The 24,383-nt window shown below is 38.2% G+C and overlaps 1 protein-coding gene across 1 annotated transcript; it reads right to left on the bottom strand.

Moving 5' to 3' along the window:
• Window positions 1-1,121: 1,121 nt before the first annotated feature.
• LOC120783067 (sodium- and chloride-dependent GABA transporter 2-like) lies at window positions 1,122-23,372 on the bottom strand. Its single transcript, XM_040115766.1, has 15 exons — window positions 23,222-23,372; window positions 22,715-22,899; window positions 21,964-22,098; window positions 19,670-19,810; window positions 19,149-19,230; window positions 17,256-17,388; window positions 14,561-14,695; window positions 14,289-14,392; window positions 12,937-13,061; window positions 11,046-11,158; window positions 10,751-10,888; window positions 10,381-10,483; window positions 7,156-7,256; window positions 6,044-6,214; window positions 1,122-1,873 (listed from the first exon to the last, which is right to left on the bottom strand). The coding sequence occupies exons 1-15, from the start codon at window positions 23,308-23,310 to the stop codon at window positions 1,724-1,726; spliced, it is 1,905 nt and encodes a 634-aa protein (XP_039971700.1). The 5' UTR covers window positions 23,311-23,372; the 3' UTR covers window positions 1,122-1,723.
• Window positions 23,373-24,383: the final 1,011 nt, after the last annotated feature.

Raw genomic sequence — 24,383 nt, 5'->3', positions numbered from 1 at the left:
CTACAAGGCGTAATCTGTAGCTTCAGACTTTTTCTGCTCAGTGGTTGGATAGTCCCTCCTGCAATGTTTCCTGGGATCTGTGTGTGTAGTGGACCTCTCTCCATAATAAATGAACACATTCTTTTACCTTTGACCTTTTACTCTTTACTTTTAACCAGATTTTGTAGTGATTCGAAGGGGAGAGTCTGTTAAACCCTTGAACTGCTTCAAATGGCATTCCCCTAACATTTTCTATTCAGAAAAGAGAACTTGGGAAAAAAAAACAAAAATTATTATTAGTGCTGAACCTACGCACAGTTAAGGCCGGACTGCGGGACTTTTAAATATAAATGGACGTCCGTTACATTAAAGCCGTTGCTGATTAAGCCTATCAGTGCCAATCGGTGAATCTCCCAGTATTGTGCAGTCTACCGGAGTTTTGAACTCGGTGTCTATGGCAACATTCCCGCGCTAAACACCGCTAGCAACGTGTTTTACTTCAACCAGCAGCTGTAGCGACGGAGCTTGAGTAGGCTACAGCAACTAGGAGTATGGTGTTAAAGAAAAGTTTTTATGGTGCTCCGGATAAAAAATAAACTCTGCGTTCAGAGGAAGGATTATGGTCTAAAAAAGAAAGAGATTGACAGTGAGGACAAACATGATTTACTACTGGTGTGGCCTTTCCCATTGGAGATCGCTGAAAGAAGAGAGGGGACTGAGGGCCGACATAGATATCACCTTACTGCTCTTGGACAGGTTGGCATTTGTGTAATATTTGGAATAGGTTAAGTAGCCATTACAATTACGCTACATAAATAATGAATTATAATCTTGGAACTGTAGAAATTTCTCTGTATCCCACAGTGTTTGTGTGATTACTCTCACTGCCGGAAGGGAGACTAAAGTTCCAGATTACAGGGTTAAGCCACTGAAAAATTACTCCATACAAAAAACTGTGACTGTGAAGACCTGTAAATAAACTACATCATGCAGTGAGATGTGATGAGTGATGGCAGCTGTAGACTGTGCTACCAGAAATAATTTGTTTCTTGGTAGCAGACTCAGGCTTATGGTTTCCACTGTACTGTAATAAATGGTAGGTGAATATAATTAACATTTGTAGGTAAATATTTGTAACAACATAAACATATATAACATAGATAGCTAAGAGATAACATTTATACTTACATTTAAATCTGTCCTGCATCTGGCCCTGTATAAGGAAAACCATTTCAAACATATATATTTAAGCTTTATATATCATATAATGAAAGGGCAACTTTTACCAATTACATTATTTCCTCATTAAGGCATTCTACATTGTAAGAACACATCAGCTGCCACTCCCTTTGGAGCTGGGGATTTTGAAAATTTCTATTATTTTGTTTATATGGGGTACATAAAAATCTGTGGTGACAGTATATCTTAGTGGACAATGAGTATTAGTGCTGGTTGCTCTAATCTTCTATCTAGGTGGGATACTAAAACATGAAAATGGTGATTTAACTTGATCATATAAGGTTTGCGTTAATTGGAAATAGATTTTAAAAATTGTAAAAACTTGCTCTTTTTGATGGTCTAGCACAGTGACACAAGACTCCCTGCTGTGCATTTTGCAGACCTGATATGGTAACCCAACAGAGTTTATTACTCATCATAATTTCTTAAAAATGCGTAGCTTGTAAAACCTAGAATTGAAAATAAAAATATCAAATTTAAAAGATTATCAAAAATGTTCAGTGTATCACACTTGCATCTCCATCTCAGATCCACCACTTCCCTTGTATTCATTGGCAGCAGGAGTGAGAGTGTTGTCTGGGTTCAGAGGGCATTGCTCGGGTTGCTTTGCTGTGTTGTGTGTCATGTTTTCAGGGCGGCAAAGCTGCCTGAGGTTCTGTGGAAACAGGGTGGTCATATAAAAATCAGTCAGTTCACAATGGTTAAAAATGTAAAGTGCAGTGCAGTGGGTATCCCAAACCAGTCAGCAGGAACACATACAACAAGACTAGGTTAAAACCCAGTATATGGCTGGACCGTGTGTGGTCAAATTGGGAAATTGATGGTGTGGTTGAAAACTGTTGTGGAACCGCTGTTAACAACTACATTCAATGGAAAGTAGCTAAAGCCTGCTGGAAAATTTGCTAGATGTTGCCAGATGCAATAAAATAATTAGCATAATAATGACGGCATTGCGTCGTATTTCCAATCTGCCTAGTGTCAGCTGGTATCAGCCCTTTATCTGTTCGCTTCTCTCCTACTGTCTGTATACAGTAATTTAATACAGCCAAATTTCCAATAAAGCTGTTGTCATTTACATGTTTTCTGTTTCTTTTGTCAGAAAACAGAACAAGTATGAAATAGTGAATGAAACGCGGCCAGTTGAATGAGACAATAGGGAGTTGTGCCTGCAGAGGGAAAGTCTGACATCAGGTGTGCGAGCAATACTGGAGACTCTCTTCTACGGAAAAGTTTGTCCGAAAAGTCACTAGATTTGTTGCTAGGTGCTTTTGTGAAGAAAAGTCCCTAAAAGGTTATGAAAAGTCGGTAAATCTAGCGACAAAGTCTGTAAGTTGGCAACACTGACTGTAAACACCCCCTGACGACTAATAGAAACTGTTTGCGTCAATTCATTTTTAAACAGCAAGGGCCAATAGGGAACTCCAACACTCGGCCGCCCAACCAGCGGTGTAACTTTATCACTCTGTCAGTCAATCAGTCAGCAACAGACGTTCGCATTTAGATGGCTGGCCCTGCTGTTGCAGTCCAGCCAAAAAGGGAGGGAATAAATAACCCAAACAGTTTACAGGGTCCTTCAGTGTTCCTCCTTATCTGTCAAGTTATTGCTCAATTATATGTAACACAATCTGTAACCGTTACAAATTAATGTAGCAATAGTTTAACAAACACGGAGCAGCACTGAGGGAGGAATATTCCGGTCTTATATTTGTGCTTGATGCCATCATGTTTCGTCTAGCTCAGTAATGAAGTTCATATTTCTGATTTTTAATGGAAATGTCTCAGCAACTCTTGGATGGATTGTTTGAGATTTGGTACAGATATTCATACCGCCCTCAGGATGAATTGTAATAACTCTGGGGATCCCCTGACTTTTCATTATTATTAAATGTTTACAGGAAGATGCTGCTGTGATACCCTCTGTCCTGTCCCCTGACCTGTCTTTCAACCAGTCAAATCTAATGGTAAGTTTATGGCTGTTTTTGGCCTATATGGGCAAACAGCAGCATATTGAAGTTTAGAATAATCTACCAGGTATTTGCACTTGCACATACAGCACTGGACTGACCAACACAGTGTTTTGGTGGATGATGTCGCATTGAGTTTTTGCCAACAGCTCAGTCAGGTTCAACTTTTTTCCTGGACCCTCTGTATCGAGACCCCTGTTGTTCCAATGCAGTGGTTAAATTGAAATAAATCAGGAGGCTGAGGTTTTTGACACTATGAATGAAAAACCTTGAAACAACTGAAACAATTACTCAATGAATTCATTAGTCGATTGCTGCAACTATTTCGATAATCCATTAATTGTTTATGCAAATTTTTTTTTTAACAGAAATGCCATTGCGAGAGTTTGCCACTTTTTCCGGTGTTATGTTGTAATCAACTAGATATGTTTGAGTTTTCTACTAGTGGTCAAATACAAAAAGCTTTTTGAAGCCATCACCTCGGGTTCTGGGAAATGATGTTAATTTTTCACTACTTTCTGGTGTTTTACAACTTATCTGATATAATATAATATAATCGTCAGATAATTTGATAATGAAAATGATCGTTAGTTGCAGCCCAACTTAAAACTATAGCATTGTCTGAATTAATGTTGTCAAAATGCATGTTTAGTTTCAACTATTCCTTCTAAATTGCTTTAATAGAGTTGAAATGATTAGTTGACTAATTAATTAGTCCAACAACAAAATTTAATTCGCAACTATCATGACCGCTGATTAATAGTTTAAATAATTTTTCAGTTAAAAATGTTACAAACTTGATTCTTCCACTGTCTGAAATGTGACGATTTACTGTTTTTTTTTTTTGTCTTATGTTATAGTAAACCAAATATCTTTGGGTTTTGGACTGTTACTCTCACAAAACAAGCGATTTGAAAACCATTACTTTGCGCTCTTTGAAATAGTGGTAGAGGCATTTTTCACTGTTTTCTCAAAATTCTCAAACTTTTGATTGAGATAATATACTGCAGTTTAACCATAAAGAAAATAAATGTTAGTTGCAGCCCCACTTTTTTTAAAGATAATATTGCTATTCAGTTTGCCTACAGCTTTACCTGTCAAATGGAATGCCGAAAAAATGTATGAGCCGGTATGTAGCACTCTAAATTAGAAAGGCCAACCCTCTTAGCTCTAGTTTCTCACATTTTTTAGCATCATTAGTGTCAAGTTGAGTAATTTTGTTGAGCTCAAAGGCATGTGCAGCTGTATCTCCTTGATCAGTCTTTCTGTCTGGAGGGCTTCACTGATACACTGCGGTTTCTTTCCAAAGCTTTTAAAACATGATTTCTGTCACAGATGTATCTGTCACTGGATGTCTGTGTAGGTTACTTGTAACTGTTGCGGTGTTTAAAATGGTCTCATTGTTGGATAAAGTATTTGTTTTGTACTTGAGTGACTGACGTTTCATTTTCTGCAATGTACATGTGACCTGTTACCTACTTATGATTTGGATTTATAATGACAAAGCTGATAGCTCTTAATTTGTCTACTGTATTGTTTTCTTCAATACCTTATTTAACAGGGGATCTGCAGGTCTTGAAAAATCTTACAAAGCACTGAATTGAGTTTCTTTAGAATACATCAAACAACTTATATTTAATTCACAGAGATCTAGAATATTTTTTCTTGCCTGTGACTTTTTTTGCATGTGGTTGCAGGCTGTTGGGAGATGATCTGTAAACTCTAAGTGCAACTCGTGTGGCAGTCAATTGTTCATGCAGGAGGCTTTTTTATTGTTTATTGTGGAGTTATTATGTGTTATTATTACTATTATTATTAATACTGCTAGCCAAAGTAGCTAGGGAGCTTATAGAGTCATGATGAGCAAGTGTCAATTTTGATAAAAACTTGATAAAAAAAAGTGATTTTTTAAAAAATTGATGAATCTAACCATTTATCTGGATACGGGTGACATTAATTTATTAATTATATTACTAAGAATTATTGTTATATACAGCTGCAAAGTAGTGACAAAAATTGGACATAAATGTAAATAAATTCATGTACCTGATAAATAACTTTAGGCCTTATTTTCCCTGATGGTTTTCCACTATTCTTTGATCGGTGTGACAGTGAGATAAAGGTATTAAACTGCATTCTATGTGGCATCAAAAAGGTTTCCAATTTAATTTGGTGAATCAGCAGAAACCTGTTTCAACCATGAAAGCATTTCATGGCTTAAAAAGATGGTCTATGGTATGGTAAAAAGTATTACATTGAATTTTTTTTAATTAGTGCTCCATTAAAGGAGAGAAGGACAGCAATAACAACAAGTAAATGTTAAATCACATCACGACTGTACTGCTAAATCCTAACCCTGGCACTTAGTAAGAGTAGGCCAACAAAAATTGTTTGGATGTGTTCTATTGTTAAAGCCTTACAGGACTCTCTGTCCTTTAGGTAGCTAATTAGGTCAAAGCACAGAGGCTACCAAACAGTCTTATCCCTACTGTGTTCCCTTTTCACCATAAACCTGCTCTCGGACAAAGTCTAAATAGTTACAGTAATAAGAATTAAAGCTATGAAACTGAAAGTACACTTATAAACTATTGCTCAAATGAAAACAAAATTAAACTCATTATACATGACACACAAAGTTGAAAAGATAACAATTTTCTTGGTGCCTCAACTTCTCCTTGCAACTTCAAAATTGGGTTTAATTAAAACCAAATCAAAGGCACAAAAGTACTTGCTCCTATCAAAGCAAGAATTCAGCCTAAATCCCAACAAATTTACATATAAAAAGCTTTCATATTTATCTAAATTAATGTAATATTTTAATGATCACTTAAGGTTTTTCTTTTTCTTTACTAAGTACATACCTGCAATATCGTCCCTTTCATTTGAGTAACTTTAAAGATGATCCACAGAGGAACCAGGAGAACACAGAACAGTCCAAGAAACCAGCCCAAAGCATAGGCCCAGGTCGGGTAGACGTAGGTTTTGTTGAATTTAAGAGGCTTGTACCTTACCAGTGAAAAGATGAAGGTACCCTGAAAGCAACAACAACAACAAAACAAAACAAAAAATATTTACATATAGTTTCATTGAAATCTGTTTATGGACAACAGTTAAATGAGTTTTAGAAAGGCTGAACCTGGTTTACAATTTCTTTGTTCAGACTGAAACTAGACCCCCCTACGGTCTGGCGGTTGGTTGAGAGCACTGGTTGTATCATTTTCATTTCCTAAGCCATGTGTTCTGTGGTATAATTTTTTTCTTTATTCCCTTGTTCTCCTCTCTATTTCATCTTGTGTATTATTGTAAGGACTAGTTTTGTTGGTCTTGTACATTCATCTACTTATTAGGACTCATTTCAATCCCTCCTCCTCGTTTTTTTGGCTCAGAGGTAGTCTGAGGTGGAAAGTGAGTAGCAGAGAGTGAGTAAATGGGAAAAAAAGAAAGGAAAAATGGACAACATTTGTTCTGTTAAAAGTCAACATATACCATGTGTTATGTTTCCTGATCTTCTCTCTTTCTTCCTCTTTGCATCACCTCACAGTAGGGAATACTTATTCTGTGAAAGTACACATGTGTTTGCAATCTAAATAAAAAAGAAAAGAGAGTTCCCATCCCTCCAGACTGAGCCCTGGCAGATGTAGTCTGTTTGTACAAATGAAATTCTCAGGAAACTCTTTTCAGTTCACATTTTCCAGTCACTTCAATCATTAACATCTTGTCCTCATTCCTCACCTCCTACTGTTCACAAGGCAAATAACAGGCAGTTATGAAACTTGAGGACAGACGGAGACTTACAGTAGATTCCAAACATCAATGAATTTGATGTTACAATGAACAAATAGAAGTGAGACAAAAACCGCTTCAATTGTCATTTGTTCATTGCCTTCCTCACGGGAAATAATCACTAACTTTTCCATCTTATGCACAAATAAATCAAACTGCTACCTCTTCTCAGAAACCTTATTTCACTCACCAGACAAACAGCAGGGGTAATGTAAAGCCAGCAAAACATCATTAGTGGCCATGGACGATAACCTATCATGTCTTCAATGTTGTCATAGAGACGGTCTGCACCTGGTAATAAAAAGAAAAGTAACTAGCCTGCATGTTTTAACTTCAAATTTGGAGAAATTAAAACGTACTCTGTCCAGTCAACCAGAGCAGTGGTTAGAACACTTTAGCTTGTTACCTCAAACACAAACTTCAGTCTTCACTATTTTCATATTCAACAAAATTAAGAATGATGATAAAGGCTACAAATCAAATGTCATCGAATAGTCACATGTAGAGTACAGTGTGGAGTGGATCTCCCTGTGTGTTAGTTATAAAAATGAACTGCGTAGCTGTAAAGACCCTTACAGACAAGCATGATTTGTAAATTTACACAAAAATGTTTATTGAAACCAAACTGTACTAAAGCGTCTCACACCAGACTGAATGAACATTTGCTAATACCCACAGTACTGGCAACCAGTAGATTTTAGTTGTTTCAGTTACTGTGACTGCTTCATAATTTAGCCTATGCAGTGTGAGACATTCAAAAAACTTAATCTCATATGAAACTGTCAAAGATTTTAAATGAGAGTAAGTGATGTTTATAAAACAAAAAGACAAAGGACAAGAAAACGTAACGTGTTAAATTATGGGCAGTGCTGAAAACCCCTGCACACTGACTCCACACCACAAACATATTTTATGAACAATGTTTACACAAAGGTCCATCAGGTTTTAACCTGACAAATGTATGTGTACTTTGGAGTCAGTGTGCAGGCATTATTCCAAAAATTGACGATGAGGATTTACATATTATACTCACACAGGGAAATAAAGACTAAACATGCACACCAAAAAGCAAATAGGAAGAAGCAAATGGGCTTTGTGGTGCGATTTAAGAGTAGCTGTTATGGGGGCTAGTTACAGCTATAATATTTAACCTACTCTAAGCTGGCTCAAGCTAATACCACCACAATCAAATATTTTCTCACCCTAAACTCAAACCCCTGTGAGGCAGGATTTAAATCTCCTTTGACAAAGGGTGGAGTGTGGGGGCAGGGTGAATTATGTGTTGTTATAAAGGGAATGTATAGAGCTCACTAAGATCTTTTGTATTCATTCACATTCAAAGAAAGAGTGCCAAAGAGACCAAACACCCCTCCTCGAGAGGGTCTGATGTCCATCAAGCTTAAACAAGCTTAAACAGGAGTGATGGAGGGAACAAAGCTGAATGTAAAAGAGAGCATTGGAATTAATGTGAGGGCAAAATGTCTACTCAAAATCAACTGACAAAGAACAAGAGGAGTGAGGTATTGGGTAGAAGTGCATGCCACGGTGTAAAAAAAAGGATTGTTAACTGAGAAAGGGGTAACATTCACTTCATTTAGTAATAAATACACCACTTGCAGGTTGAAAACTTGGAGCATCAATACAAAAATTTTGGTAACAGTGTAATTGAAAGAATAACCTTACTGTTTTTCTACCCAGAATAAAAAGGTGGTTTGTTCAACATCATATGTAGAGTAATTGTGCAAAGCAGTCCAAGTATGGGGATGAGTTAGAAGCAGACCAGTACTGGATTTTTGAGGTTGATACTGATATCATTATTTGAGCTTAAAAAATTTGAAAATTAACTATTGTCTTATCGTCTTTTCCACATAAACAAGTAACATGAACATAAACCTTTTTGATAATAATCCCTTAAATAATTTTGGTATTAAAGAACTACGACTAGCAGAGCAGGACATTTTACAGTTGAAAAATAAATGTGCTGGTGCTCTCTGGTGTACCAACCATGTAATGGTGTCACTATTTCTAAATTACCTCAAACATGTCTTCGATATTTTTTCTCTGCATTTTCTTTTTATTCCTCGGCTAGCATAAACATCACTACCCATGTATATGTGTAAAGATAAAATCAACAAACAACGAATAACTTAGATTCTCTTCTTCTGTCAGTCCTTGTATTAAGAAACCTGTCAATCACTTTGGGAATCATAGTTTAAATTTTGTGACTTTTAAATATACAACAAAATGGTCTCGTAGCATGCTTTCTCTCAGGTCTCACTGACTTTATTTTTCCCATCTGGATGTTTCTGGTGCATATGTGGCCTGGAGAAAAGTGTTATAGAGAGTGTGGTTGGAGACATTCTTTCTGACATTCATTAAACCTGATGAAAATTAATGAACAACTATGCTAAAAGATAGCTCCTGTTATATGGGGATTGATCAGGCCCATAGGCTGTCCCACTGGACAAATATAAGATTTGGGAATCAATGTTTTAATAAGGTTTGGGTTGAAAAACAGTGAACATCCTTTAATCACTTCAAACCATTTAGAATGAAAAATTCCTACTATGTCAGTTTTGATGTATTTTATGGTAGAGTTAGCCTGCACTGGGAGATGTCCTTCTAAAATTTAGATATCATATATCATGATCATGCATGGATAACTGAACGGACCTCCTGGGCACAGGCCTGGGGGCGTGAGGCCCCTGAGACACAAAAGGACTACTAATAGACACAGAAGACTACAAGGAGACTCAAACAACGACAAAGAGAGTCAAACAACCGAAACAATGACAACAAACAAAAAACGACTGAATAAAGACAAAGCCACCACAAAGAGACACAAAGCTGCTAAAAAGACAAAAGGAACAATTACAACGAAACTCAATATGACTGGAAAGAGATGCAAAAAGATGACAGAGAGATAAAATGACTACAGAGAGACACAAAGCGACAACAAAGAGACACACTGCAACGACAAAGATACACAGATCGGCTACAAAGAGAGACCAAAATGACCACAAAGAGGTGCAACACGATTACAGACTACTACTCATTTTGTATCTCTTTCAGTCCGGGTGTCTTGCCAACAGTTGTGATCTCACTCAGTGGCTCTGATTCGAGCTTCACGAAACATGTTGTCCTTCACTAGTTAGTCATATTGTCCGACTTTACTTCAGTCCAAAAACATGGCAAACCATGGAATAAAGGCTTTTTAATGATTTGTCACAAAGACTATTTGCCCCTGTGCCCATTAAGTGAAGTTTTTTTTGGTTTTCAGCAAATGCTTTTCTTATTTAACCATGACCCACCCAGATAAAACCTTATGATATGGTAGAATTAATACAATTCCAACATGCATAAAATAAAATTATAAGTTAATGTTCATTAATGCAGGATAACTATAATCACTCACCATATATCCATCCAATTGCTATCGACTGACACACTGAAAGAAGGAGAAGATTGTTGCCACTACAAACATAATGGTCAAAGAGTTGAAGGAAATACAAGCCCCCCTGCAGGAAGATAGAAGGTTGATTGTTACTGCACATCAACACAAAAACAACAGACATTCTTGTACAAATTCTGTTTTGCTTAATTACAATTAGATTAGCAGCATTAGACTAAAGCAGCTCACCCTGCTCCATGACAGATTGTAAGTAAAAAGGTTTGCTGAGTAATTGGGGTTGGCCTGTTTTTGGACAGTTCACAGGCTAGCTTTTATTCACTGTGAACAAGCCACAAACTGAAAAGTTTTGGGAGAGACCAATTAGAGCTCTCACCTCTGTGACGAGGAGGAGGCCAAGAAAGAAGCAAACAGAGCAGAGACAAAGAAGCAGCAACTCTCGACGATAACCTCTTCGAAACACGGTGGGAAACATGTCCGTCACTGAGGTCATCAGGCACTCCAGACTCACAAACTGCGGCAGAGACACAGACCAATGAGCAAACTGAAATACTTCAATGAACAACAAAAAAACTAATGTCACCTGTAATCTACAAAGTTTAAAGTATGGAACTAATTTAATGATTAATAGCTGATAAATATAAATATGTTTTTTTTTTTTTAAATCTCACCTGTGTATCTGCACCCAACAAGATGACCATGATGAAGAAGCATATAGCCCATAACTGAGGCAAAGGCATCATGGCTACTGCACGTGGATAGGCAATAAATGCCAAGCCAGGTCCTGTATCAAGACACATATTCAGTCATTTAATGCCACTTCTATAATTCCATTCAGGTGAAAGCATGTTTTTATTATAATACTATTTTGATAACAGTTTTTTAAAGTAGCTATAATCAATATTTTTATAGTCAAAACAATGTAACAATGCGAAAGAGGTCAATTGTAGTGATGAACCGAGTAGAGATCAGTGATCTGAATCTGCAGCTACGCCTTGGTTTTACTGAGTTTTAAAGTGATCTTCAGCTCATTGTTTAGTTCCGCTGCAACTTTACTGTTTTGGTTCACTCACCACTCTTATAGCATTTTTTGCGGCCACAGCAGGCAGTTGATTTCAGGAAAAAGTTCTAAAAGCCCACCATAAACTATCTTCTCAGAACCAAACAGCAGACACACACAGTCAGAGACTAGCTGGTGAACATGCAATGTTTGGCAGCTAAAGAGCCAGACATTTCCCTCAGGAATTGGTGGAGACCAAAAACGGAGCTAAAGGAGAGAGAATCCAAAAGGGTTGCTCTGATTCTGCTTGACAGGTAGGTAACATTAGTTTTGCTATGTTTCACAGCACCAGTAGGTCAGTATTGTTTTGTCCCGTTTGCTTTGTGATAGCTAATCCCAACTGGTTAGCTAGAAAACAGGTGACTTTGTCAAATTTGTGTGTTCGGTAATGTTAAATTACTTGCCCATGGAAATTCGGTTTCTTTCTAGTTTGCCAAGATATGGTGTTGGTGTTATGTTAGATATAGTGGCAGGAGATTTTTTAGTATCACTGTCTGCAGCTGGTGTGCTGGCTCTGGGAAAACCGTCTTGTCCTCTTTGCATGTTAGCTTCGCAGCAGCAAATTTAGCAACAGTTTGCTAACCCACAACCTAGCTAACGTTAGTTACATTACTTAATTTCTCATTGTTTGATCTATATCATGGTATTTGTCTGTGCAACGTGCGAAGGGTTTTATAGCTACACAGACGTAAATACACAAGTTTGCTAGAACAATGGGATTATTTGGATTGATGCGTAATTTGAAATGCTATACCACACTACCTTCCTACGTAATGTTACCTTCCTTGTTATCTTAGCTACAAACCTGCGGTCCTCTCTTCTGTCACTGTAGTTTTATACAACCTAAACAGCTAACTCTCGCTAGTTTTTACTATGTTGTGTTTGGATGGTGTGTTTGTGTGCATGTTGTTTGTTTGATGACGTTTTATATTATAATGTCAGCTATTAGAACGAGTATCTGCTCCCACGCCATATTATTTATATTTCTCTTTTGGTCCACTAGCCCAGTTTTTAGTGTCTTTGACTTAGCAATGTGCATCCATGAATTTGGGGGCCGGAATTTCTGAAGGAGCACTGAAGGGAGGGGTGTATTGGTTTTGCTGCTGATTTCAAATATCAGCAGTCTTTCCCCAGAATTGCTTACTCCTTCTTTAATAACTGTAGCAACTAAAACACTCTCAATTTCCTTTATAATCAGCACCAAATTGCATAGGTTATTTTTTGTGGAAATATCCTTGTAATCTACAGCTAAACACCAGCTAATATTTAGGAAATTATGAGTAAAGTTTCCAAGAAATTAGCTGGAAAATAGAGGGCCAAAGTGACGAGAGAACACAGATTGACAGTAGTTAAGGAGAGGTTGCAAATGAAAAACGAAAAAATCTTGTGGAATTTACTGATTTTTAATTATAGCCTGACCAATACTTGATTTTTGAGGTTGATGAATTATCAGTACTCCGAGTGTGTATACCCTAACAAAAGTTGTTTAGTGTTGTTTTTACCAGAAGCAGCCACTTCAGATATTGGCAGTCCTTGTTCGTAGGACATGAAGCCCAAAACGGAAAAGATTGCAAACCCTGCCACGAAACTGGACCCGCCGTTCACCAAACAAAGTACAAACGTGTCCCTGAGGAAACAAACATACCAAAAACACCAAAACTCTCAGTGGGATTATGTAAAAATGTTACACTGAGAAGAAAACTGTAGACCGTGATGGAAATAATGGTAAATTCTCAGAACACATTTGGCTGCTGAATATACAGGACAAAACATTGGTGAAAAACATGATACAAAGTCGTTTTACAATAAGGTAGAACATATTGATAGTTTGATAAACGTAAGATATTTTTAATAAAAAATTAAAGCTTTAAACAACTCAATTTAATCCATAGGCACCAATGATGAAGGATGTTAAAATGTTAACGTGCAGTTATTTGTATAAAACCAGGTGTTTTTATCTGTCTTTAATTTATTCTGCCACGATGAGCATGCAGGTTGAAACCACTCTGCATTTTTTTTAAATCACACCTGATGAAATAAAGGTTTTTAACATATTACACTTCATCACCTTTCTCATGTTTACGCCCCTAAAGACCATATATAAAAAGACACTGTGGTAGACAACAAAACACAATGAAAGCAATGCATAGACTGCACCAGTTTACTCCATGATTGTTTATCTCTGCAAACAAAAATGTATGCCATCACAGTAACTTGAAAGATGCTATAATCACTACACATTCCATAATGGCTTTAAAAGTGGTGAATTTTATTTGAAATCCCTTGATCTTATCATTTTTTTTCATCTTCCAGAGTGCCTTCAGGTTCCCAGCTCTTACAGATTGATTGAGCACTTGACTTTTTATATCTTTTTCAAGTTTTAACAAAATATTGTATCACAGTTTTAGGTACTAAATTACGCCAGAGGTTGGAAATAATAAACATTATATTGGAGCCACATATCACCATAAAACCCTGATGTCAATCTAGCAAAAATGCAAAAGATTCTCAGGTTCCAACTTCTTTTTTTCTTTTTTTTAAATTTCTGATAGTATATATATTAAGTTTGAATATATTTCGGTTTTGGATTGTCATGCAATTGGAAAATGTCGCCACAGAAAACTATAATGTGAATTTTTCACAATTTCTAAGATTTTATAGAAAAAAGACAAATTGAGAAAAAAGTCTGCATATTAATCGATAATGAACATAATTGTTAGTTACAGCCCTAATCAAGTCATATAGCATGTTTGAGACAAGAGAAAACATAATTGCCCAAATATCAGGCCACTCTTCTGCATGTGTTTTACAAATGCATTTTAATATAAAAGAACAAAATGCAGGGAGCACTTACTTGTAACAGTCATTGTTATACTGATTGTAACTGCCCAGAGCGGTCAAACTCCCCTGACAAATCCCAAAGGAGAAAAGAACTTGTGCGCCTGCGTCCATCCAAACCTAAGTAGATGCCAAAACATAAATATTAGTAACATTTCACCATTTGAAGTAAGAATGGAGACTTCTGCGCAATGTTGTCAAATTAAGTTTTTTTTTTCATATTTTAGCCTCTGACTGAGGTGGCAGCTTGTCTTGGTATTTATGTCGAATAACTGACTTTTTACTTACTTGAGGGTCCACCAACCTTGCCGGGTCAGGATACAGGTAGAATGCTAAGCCATCCATAGCTCCTGGTAAAGTGAGTCCACGAGCCAAGAGAACCACCAACATCACGTAGGGGAAAGTGGCTGTAAAGTAAACTACCTGTAAACATGAGACAAAAGCAGGTTTCCTTCTTTTAATGCAGAACAGCTACATTATAAGTAAGAGTTACATAAAGGATAAACAAAGTAAGTATCGAGGTGAAAATATTATTTCCTGAGCCTGTAGCTGCTTAAGAAGAACATTAAATAACACAAACCTAAACCTACCTGTCATTCTTTAGCTCAAGTACTATAACTCTAAATACTTAACGGACATATTCTAGACGTCCCTAGACAATGATCAATCAAGCCCAGCAGGGTGGGTGGAGGAGGTCTGGAGGCGGGATCAGCAAGGTAGGAGGCCATGGGGGTATGGCCTTGGGGCAGGACAGAAGCAGAGCGGGAGGTGGATGACTAGGAGGCAGAACAGCCAGGCAGAGCTGCTCCGTAGGACGGCCCAGAGGCAGGAAAGCCAATGGGCAGGGCACCTTGGGTGGATGGCCCGGAGGCAGGACAGACAGACAGGTGGAGCTGCTCGGGAGCCAGACCAGAGAGATGAAACTGGTACGGTTGGTGTTGGCGAAGGCAGGAACAAAGGTAGGACCGCACTGGTGGGCGGTGATGAAGGCAGGATTCCTCTGGAGTTCCAGCAGGAGGCTGACAGCAAAGGTAGGATCTATATGGATGCCAAGCAGTGGGGCAACAACGAAGGCAAGTCGCCTCAGGGGGCAGAGCAGGGTACTAGGATACAGAGGAAGGTGGCCAGTGACAGGAGGCTCAGACTGGCTGACAGGTGGAGTTGAAAACCAGATGCAATTGAAGCTGGCAACTGGAGCATCAGGCAGGCAAGCCTGATGATCTGACTGCTTGTTGGCGGCTAAGACAACAGCGTCAGGAGTAGGCTTGTCAGTGGTGGCTGAGACGGCCAACAGATGGTCTGGGAGGTCTGGCAGTGCGTCAGCAGGGACTGCCGACTGGAGATCAGGCAGTGCACATGGGCACTGCTATGTGGGTGCTGCCAACTGGAGATCAGGCAGGGCGTCAGCGGGGGTAGCCGACTGGAGATCGGGAGCAGGTGTCTGCCGGGCTGCCATTTGGGGAAAAGGAAAAGACTTAGGAACTCACTCAGGAACGGCCTCAAGAACAGGCAGGACATCGGCTGGGGTGGCCAACTCAGGACTTGATGTCAGCCGACTCAGGAACAGAAAAAGGCAGGAAACAGACAGGACGTTGGCGGGGACGACCGACTCAGGGTCTGGCTCGGGGTCTGGCTCCTGCCTTCATCAACGCCCACCGGACCGGTCTTGCCTTTGTCCCTGCCTTCACCGCGTCATATTTGCATTCTGCCTAGTGTCAGCCAGTTTCAGCCCTTTATCGGTTTGCTTCTCTCCTGCTCTCTGTGCTCACATTTACAGTATTTTCATACAGCCGAATTCCCAATAAAGCGGTTCTCATTTACATGTTTTGCTGTTTCTGTTGTCAGACAACAGAACAAGTATGAAATAGTGACTGAAACATGGCCCATTAAGACCACATGTTAACCAGCAGTCACTTCAAAGCCATTTCCAAGCTGCTGCATTCTGCTCTGCTAAAACCCTGATTTTATAACCACAACGTCATCGGACAAAATCACCAGACACATAAGTTACAGGCGACGGCTGTGCTGGGATTCTGGCTGTATTTACCTTTAAAATGATCACTCAGAGAGAAAGTTAGAAGCTCATTTACATCTTTGTCAGCTGCCGTGCATTCAGTCGAATGAGACACATAGAGAGGTGCGCCTACGGTGCGAAAGCCCGACCTTGTGCTTGCGGGGCTATACTGGCGACCCTCTTCTATGGAAACGAGCTAAGGTTTGTCCAGAGAAAGTCACTAGATTTGTCGCTAGGTTCTTTTCGAAAAACATTCACTAAAAGGATCTGAAAAGTTGGTTAATCTAGTGACAAAGGCGCTAAATTGGTAACACTGCCTGTTAACGCCCCCTGATGACGCAATAGCAATTGTTTGCAGAATAAAACATGACTGTATTTTAAGAATACAAAATATATAAAAAAAACATGTAACAGTTTCTTTCAGTCATACAAACAACATTTTCTTTTAACATTGCAAAACACATATACAGAACACACAGAACATACACAGAAAATAATCAACAAAATAAATGATATTAAAAATAGTCATAAGCTGAAGTCCTAGATTGGTTTGCATTGTGTTTTCTGATGTTTGGTGCTGGTATTGTTGTTGGGTGGTTATGGTTGGGGATAGTGGAGACCAAATAGAGCCTGGAGAAAGACTGCTGTTTTTCAGTAATGCTTGACATAGGTATGTGAATTTGGTGACTAAAGCTATTTCCATTGTAAAATCTTTGCTGTAATTATTGTTCTCTTTCCCAAAGTGAATGAGAGAACATTAACAGGATTCATTAAGTTCTAAAAACAAATACTCTGAATACAAAAACTAAAAATACATTACTTGATAATAAAGAACGCATACATCTTGTATTGGCAGAGGTGCTGCTACGGTTGATGAGTCAAAACAGAAAATCAGTGGGCCTCATATAAGAACCGCTCATCAAACAGATACACAAAATTCAATGTCTTCTTCTAAAGAAATACCTCTACCTTTCCAGTGGATCTCACTCCTTTCCAAACACAGAAGTAGCACAGGATCCATGCCAATAAGAGACACAAAGCCAACTCCCACCTCAGGCTACCAATATCCTCAATCCCTTGAGATATACCCAGTACTCGTCTCCTGAGAAGAAACACATAATATTGCCAAAAGTAAAATAGTTTGAAGACAAAAAGACTGGGAACTTTGCTGAAGACTACTTTCCGTGTTTATGAAATAATGAAGAAGGTTATTATGTCAGCAAAGACTGATTGATTAGTGGCTGATCACATGGTGTTAAAAATCAAATGTTGTTGGCCTTGCAGAGATAAAATTTCAGTTTCAGGTGAAAATTAGTATTATTAATTGTTATTTAAGATATTTCTGACAGTTGAGTAAAAAGATACAACTTCAAAACTAATTATGCTTCTCAACATGAGTGATGATGTGCACACATACCGTATCAGCTCTTGTACAACCAATTAAATTAATCATGGTTCAGTTTGTTCTATCTGGCTCTTGTGAATTCATGTTAACATTCCGTCATTTTCAGCTAAGCACACAGTGTGACATGGGAAAAAGATGGATGAATTTTGAATTGAATTGTCTATCCATACTGTATGTAGCTGGCTAGCCCCTGTAAAGTGTGAATTAGAATCTGTTTCTGAAACAGTATCACTTCACTAAAGTCACGTTCATTTATCATGGCCAAAGGGTTTGGGGAAAGAAAATCTTTCCAAGTTAGCCATAGCAATTATTGTCACAGTGCTATATTCTTTAATAATATATACTGAAAAATTGACCGACTTTGCAGCAAAATCTGTTTTATGTCAAAACAGCAGTTGTTTTTACTGGCATACTGAATTGTCTGCAGGTTATTTATTGAGAAATGCTGATCATGACTCAGCAAAAGCAAAGTGGAAACGCTTTCACCCCCTATATTTATGTCTTTGATTTGTTGTCTTTGTATGTACTTGCCAAATACTTTGTAGAATAAAAATACTGGTGAAAGATGTGTTACAAAGAATATAATGAAGTTTGGGTCTTTGGAACTTCGAACAAGAAGAAGTAAAATAGTTGTTGTTGAAATGGGTGGCCTATATTTTTGGTTCTGTCTTTAACTGAAACAAAGCTGACTCAGTGAAAGAAAAGTTTGTTCTACAGTCCCGCTAGCAGCTGTGTGACGCTGTACTTTAGCACAACGGTAAAATGCTAATGTCAAGCTAACATACTCAAAATGATAATGGCTACATGCTGGTGTGTAGCAGCTATGATGTTTACCATTCCAAAGGAAAACTCAGGGGATCAACTAAGTCTTTAAGATCGATTGTCTGGTAACCATGAAGGTGTGTATAAAATTTGGTGCCAATCCATCCAGTAGTTGTTGAGATATTTCACAGGAAAAATAAAACCTTTGACCTGCTGGGTCAAAAAAAAAGAAAAAAAAGAAAAGAGGGTCAGAGAATCACCGAAGTCAGACAAATTCATCCTCCGTGGATCACAAATGCTTGTACAAAATTTCATGGTAATCCATCTCCAAGCTGTTGGGATATTTCAGTTTGGACTGAAGTAGAGGACCAACCGACTACCAGACTGACAGCTTCAATAAGTCCAAACAGGTAGCCTACATTGGAGACTACTGAGAAATACTGAGGCAACATGGAAATACAGCTCACCAGTGACCGAAAAATACTGTATGTTCTTGAATTTGTTGGAATGACTTCTCTGTATCCCTATGGTCATAAAATGTGGAGGCCAGAGACTCTCTGTTTCTTTACAGAAAGCAGAAGGACAAAGAAAGACAAACACACGCAAACAACAGGGTGCCAATCCACCATCGTAGTCAGTGCCAACTAAAAATGTGACATTGGCTATAAAAGAAGACAGGTGTGTATTACACTTACTCCCAGAATTCTGTTGCAGGTGTTGTTGCGTTTGCTGTCCAGTTGGAGGACACATTTGTTTTATCAAACTCAACACAAGACTCTGAGAAAAAAAAAAAAAAAGAAAAAAAAACAGGTGATATTTTATTTGATCAAAGTATAGATAAACAAATATTTGATAACAAAGAGACAGTTATAGTTCTATATACTCATGAAGTACAAAATAATCCCAACTACTTTATACTAATTTGAGATGCGAAGAACCCTGGAATACCACAGCGGTACCCTTTTAGGTACCTGTTTTCCTTTTGTGAGCTACCGGGCTTTGTGAAACCAATCACTCGATCTATCAATCAATCAAGAATGCAGGCAAATTCATAGAAATTCTTATATTTGTGTATCCATTCAAATCAAAGCTTGTGGGCCTTTCTCTGTTACTGCTATTATAAGGATACAAGGTGAAAAAAAAATGTAATGAAAAACACAAACACAGATGTCTCTCATGCACATAGTTAATTTTTTTTGTCTGTCTTCATTTCTACCTGTGTTCCAAGTGTTTCTGCAGCTGGCCCATGGAACTTCAGCACTGAAAGATGAGAAGAGGTAGAAGAAGGCCCATGCCTGGATGACGATGTATGACACGGCAGCATATGCAATCACCACCTGGGTAGCGTAACCAATCCCTGAGGAGACAGACAAGGTGCATTAGATGTTTATTATTGTCAGTTATGGACAATATAATACTGCAGCGTGCATAAAATCTGTATTCTTAAAGAAAGTATTGGTGTTTTAGTTCTGTCTGGGTTTGTTGGTTGTTCATGTGAGCACTCCATCCAAAGCATCAGTGGACCACACATGTAAAGCAGATTTTGGTGTGGCTGTGATTTAAGCATTAAGATTTGTTGGAGACAGCTGTTCTGAGACCAATGGATCGGCTCAGGACAGGCATGACTGCTCATAGTGCTGTATGGATCGCTAAGCTTTAAACACCAAGTGAAGGTGCAGAGTTACTTCTCACTATGCCAGCGGGCAAACCTGCCATGACAAAGGTTAATTGACTGTTTCCGATCTTGTTGATACATGGGAGAGAGAGTGAGAGCTGTGTCACAGAGGCAAACGACATCAATCTGCCTTCATGACTCCAGATTGGTTTATTTTCTCCTTTCTGTATCTTGTAAGGATAAGAGTGGTGATATTCTTTTTTGTTGTTGTTGTCAGCATATTCCATGATAAGACGGAATTTCTACTGTAAATTGATTCTACTAGCAAGTATTGCTTGATAAATCCTATATCTCTGTGTCATACATGTTTGTTGTTGCCCGAAGACGATTACAAAACAGTGAGCCACACTTCTGCACTGGATGACGTTAGTTTATTATGATAAATGCGGGCACTAAAGTTTATATCGAGTCAATGAAACATACGCCATCCTGCTGCTATAAATACTGAATAGGGTATGTATGTGTATTAATCCGCAGCTGAAAATGGTCCCCGACAAATACACTTTTTACTCCTGTTTGTATAAAGTTTCCTGAAAACTACAATGCCCAGCTGTTTCAGGAAGTTATTTACCTTTTCAAAACTGACTGACTGAGTGAGCAGCAGCGTTCCCTTTGTTTCATCTTGGCTGATACCAACTATAAACTGCTAATATAACCATCATTGCTGTGCATTAATACAGAACCTGTACATCAAAGTGCTCAATTAATCCATCGTCAATTTACTCATCCAAATCTGTGTGCACGACAGGGTAATAATGCGAACGCCTCCTATGAATAGATAGGTGTGAATAGATATGATATCAGGCCCTCGGAGGAAAGTCAATACAACATACCTTTGTTTGTAAGTGCTGCGGCGCTTTCACGAGTCATTATATTGAGAATGAGAATGGAATTTTGGACACAGTTGCCTTCATTAATAGGCAGGATGGTGTTTGGTCTGAAAAAGACAACGCCAAAACTTTGCTCCAAGTCCGACATCTCTGTTCATCAAATTCTCTACATTGGACAGTTCTGGGTGCATCTCAGAGTCTGGACCTCTTCCCTTGGTCACATAATCTGTTAAATGGAGGACTTCCGTCCAAGCACAGACGGAACCCTGAGTGAACAGTGTCATTCAGGTTTTTCAGGTGTGATAATCAGGTCTTTTTAGACACACAGGTGTTTATTATCACAGCTCATTCAGCAATGAAGTATAGGTTTCTCATTGCTCCCAAGTCAACCAACCAATAAATCTCGATACATATTACCCTTGCCTCCCCTTGTGTATTTAGGTCTCCGTATTCCCCTCACTCTTTTTTCAGTTTGTCTGCCATAGTCCCTATGGCAGATCTGCTTCCAGCATCTGCTACCTGTTGCCTGAACCTGCTTGCCTGTCAGCTCACCAGCCTGCTTGTATACCTATCTGCCTGTAAGCCTGGGATAATATATCACAGCTTGCTCATAATTAAAACTACTCAAACATGAGGTGGCATATTTATTGTGCTTGAGCTGTTTTTTATCTGTTGAGGCAGCTTAATTTATACGTCTCCCTTAGAGGAACTGACCTACTGATAACATCATTTTGGTCCTTTTGAATGATCAGATTTGTTTCATATGGGTATTAATTGAATGAATAAATCATTATACTTTACTATACATGTGCATCTACCATTTGAATATATTTTGGCAAAATGGTAATAAAATGTTTAGCCCAGAAAGGGTGACACATTTCCATTACAAAATATATGTTTGTATATACAGGAAATAGATGTACTTGTGAAAACGGCGGGAAAGGACGAGTATCTTTAGACACTGATCTGCTAGTTACATAATACAATCCTGTTTAATACACTGACCTTCAAACAAGGGGCAGAAGTGCCTCCAGCAGGTGATACATCCCTGAGATGTGAACTGTCCCATGGCCGTCTCCAGGAGGAACATAGGGATACCACATGCGAGCAGAAACAAGACATATGGAACCAGAAACGCACCTGAGAGAAACAAGATGAGCGTGACAAACAAACCAAAATCACTGTTCTCTTGGGGTTCATCTGAGGCACATCACACATGATCATTTATGTTGATAAATCCGCTTTTTTTAAAAAAGGACGAAACACATATTCAATGAAAGAGGTTGTTTGATCACATGTGACAGTTTACACAGCCAAGATTTTACAAAGATTGTTGTTTGTGGCTTTTTTTGATCTTGTCTCTTGTATGGCAAGATCTGAACACAGTATTAGCTCTCAAGGGTTCTTATAGTATTTAAAGGACACACTGGTTTTACTTTAAAACTTTTAGCAATCCTCATAATTTTAAAGAAGTGAATGTGATACACCTAGTCACAGACTGTGGTGTTGAAAAATATCACTGATGTAATATATATATATATATATATATATTTTTTTTTTTATGTAAACGACAAACTTCCAAAATTGGAAAAAACAGTGGTCTCCTTTTCTCGTGAGTTGCATTTGGTTACACAAAGAAAAAAATGTTTCTCTAACAACAAACAGTGTCTTGACATTACATTTTGGTTTAGTACAGAACAGTAAATGTAAAAGCATTAAGAATGACTGATTCTTCTGGAGTGGGCATTCTGCTTACCTCCCCCATTCTTGTAGCACAAATAGGGGAACCTCCAGAGGTTTCCCAGCCCAACCAGGGTTCCTGCTACAGCCAGAAGGAACTCCAACTTGCTCGCCCACTGGCCGCGATCCAGTAGCTGAGTCTTCTTCACCAGTCTGTTATCTTGACTGGGCACATCAACACTGTTTCCTTTGAGGAATTCCCTTGACATTTTCAGAGACAGAAGCAGGTTAATTACAAATATGAGGTAATCTGACCTTGAATGTCTTTCCACCTCCTCCACATTTATAGGAAAAGGTCTGTCAAACGTTTGGAGCTCTGGGTTGTGCACAGAGACAAAACTACTCAGCTGATCATTTGGCAATGGTCATAAGCTTTATTTATTTGTTTGTTTGAAATTAAGCTTGCAGGATTAGGAGTGGAAAGTTTTTAGCAGCAGTTGTTTATCCGAAACCTGCACATTTCTGAATTAAAGTGATGCATATAGCAGCTCAGTGTAAAACAAAAACACAGTGATGTACTTACCCCTCCATTACAAAGCCCCCTCCCCCAGCAAACTGATCAGTATTCCTCTCAGCTGGGTGCACTGCAGGAGCTCTACACAAACATGTCATGAGCAGAGCCAGAGTAAGAAACAAAGTAGCTATGGTTTCCCTTTGGCTCCTCTATGACCTAATTATTGCCGGACTGGTCTGCACACCATGCTGTCTCACTTGAAAAAGTGTTTGGCTTTGACAATGGCCCAAGGTCCCTTTCCCCGCTGTATTTTTCCACTGAGACAGGAGCAGCTTGAGTCACCGAGATTAGCATAGTTGCTAACAACTAAACCAAATCAGCTGAGCCTTTTCGGCTATGTCAGTGGCATTGAAACAAGCTTCAGTTATCTGCCAACTGGAAATTTGTGGTTTTGGGCCATAGATTATGCAAATATAATACCCATGACCATTTCTTTATGCAGACCTGATGCTGAACCTGATTATCTGGATAGACGTGTTTTAGTTTTCTGTTTTGTTTGCACTGATATTTCTACTGTATGGCATCAATTCTATATTGCAATAAAAGTCATAAAAGTGCAGTTTTATCGTGTACATCTGCGGCTCTTACTGCACTAGTTCTCTACCTTTTCTTTTTCTATTTATTTTCCAGGTGACTGACCTTACTGTTCTTTTTTCTGTATTACTTATTTACTAACGTAGTACTGCTGTTCATGAATTAGTTTTTATATTTTACTGACTTCCTTCCTCTAGTTTTTATAGTCTCCAACTTAACTGTACCTCCCCTGCTACTGTGACATTTAAATTTACCACTGTGGCATCAATAAAGTTTATCTTATCTCAGCATTATAAATAGCCACAGATATGGAGTCTGCAATGTGCAACTGAAAAATTAAATAATTACAAATTTTTCCAGTGGTTAATTATAGTGAGACAATAATTTGATGGATTTAAACAAATGTGATTCATTTCATTTACATCAAATCATGTTATTAAAATGGTTAAAAAAAAAAAAAAAAAAGGTCTGGTAAAAAAAAAACATCAAATGTGCTAATTAATACCTGTATTTTCATTATTTGATAAATGGATTTGCAAAACAGCTTCTAAATGTGGTTTCTTTAAATAATGTGTTTTATCATATTCGATCTCACAGTTAATTTATCTCCTCTCTTATTGTCAAATTTGGACTTCCA

The sequence above is a fragment of the Xiphias gladius genome, chromosome 21 (genome assembly GCF_016859285.1).
Source record: "Xiphias gladius isolate SHS-SW01 ecotype Sanya breed wild chromosome 21, ASM1685928v1, whole genome shotgun sequence".
NCBI lineage: Eukaryota > Metazoa > Chordata > Actinopteri > Istiophoriformes > Xiphiidae > Xiphias > Xiphias gladius.
Note: the sequence above shows the minus strand (reverse complement) of the source record. Positions and strands in the feature narration are given on the sequence as shown.

What these genes read in the sequence shown, in the direction of transcription:
- LOC120783067 (XM_040115766.1), bottom strand. Translation starts at nt 23,310, where the DNA reads ATGACATGTTTGTGTAGAGCTCCTGCAGTGCACCCAGCTGAGAGGAAT. An exon ending in GTGCTACAAGAATGGGGGAG is followed by an intron (nt 22,099 to 22,714) that starts GTAAGCAGAATG and finishes TGTTTCTCTCAG; the next exon opens with GTGCGTTTCTGGTTCCATAT. An exon ending in CAAGGTTGGTGGACCCTCAA is followed by an intron (nt 14,393 to 14,560) that starts GTAAGTAAAAAG and finishes GCATCTACTTAG; the next exon opens with GTTTGGATGGACGCAGGCGC.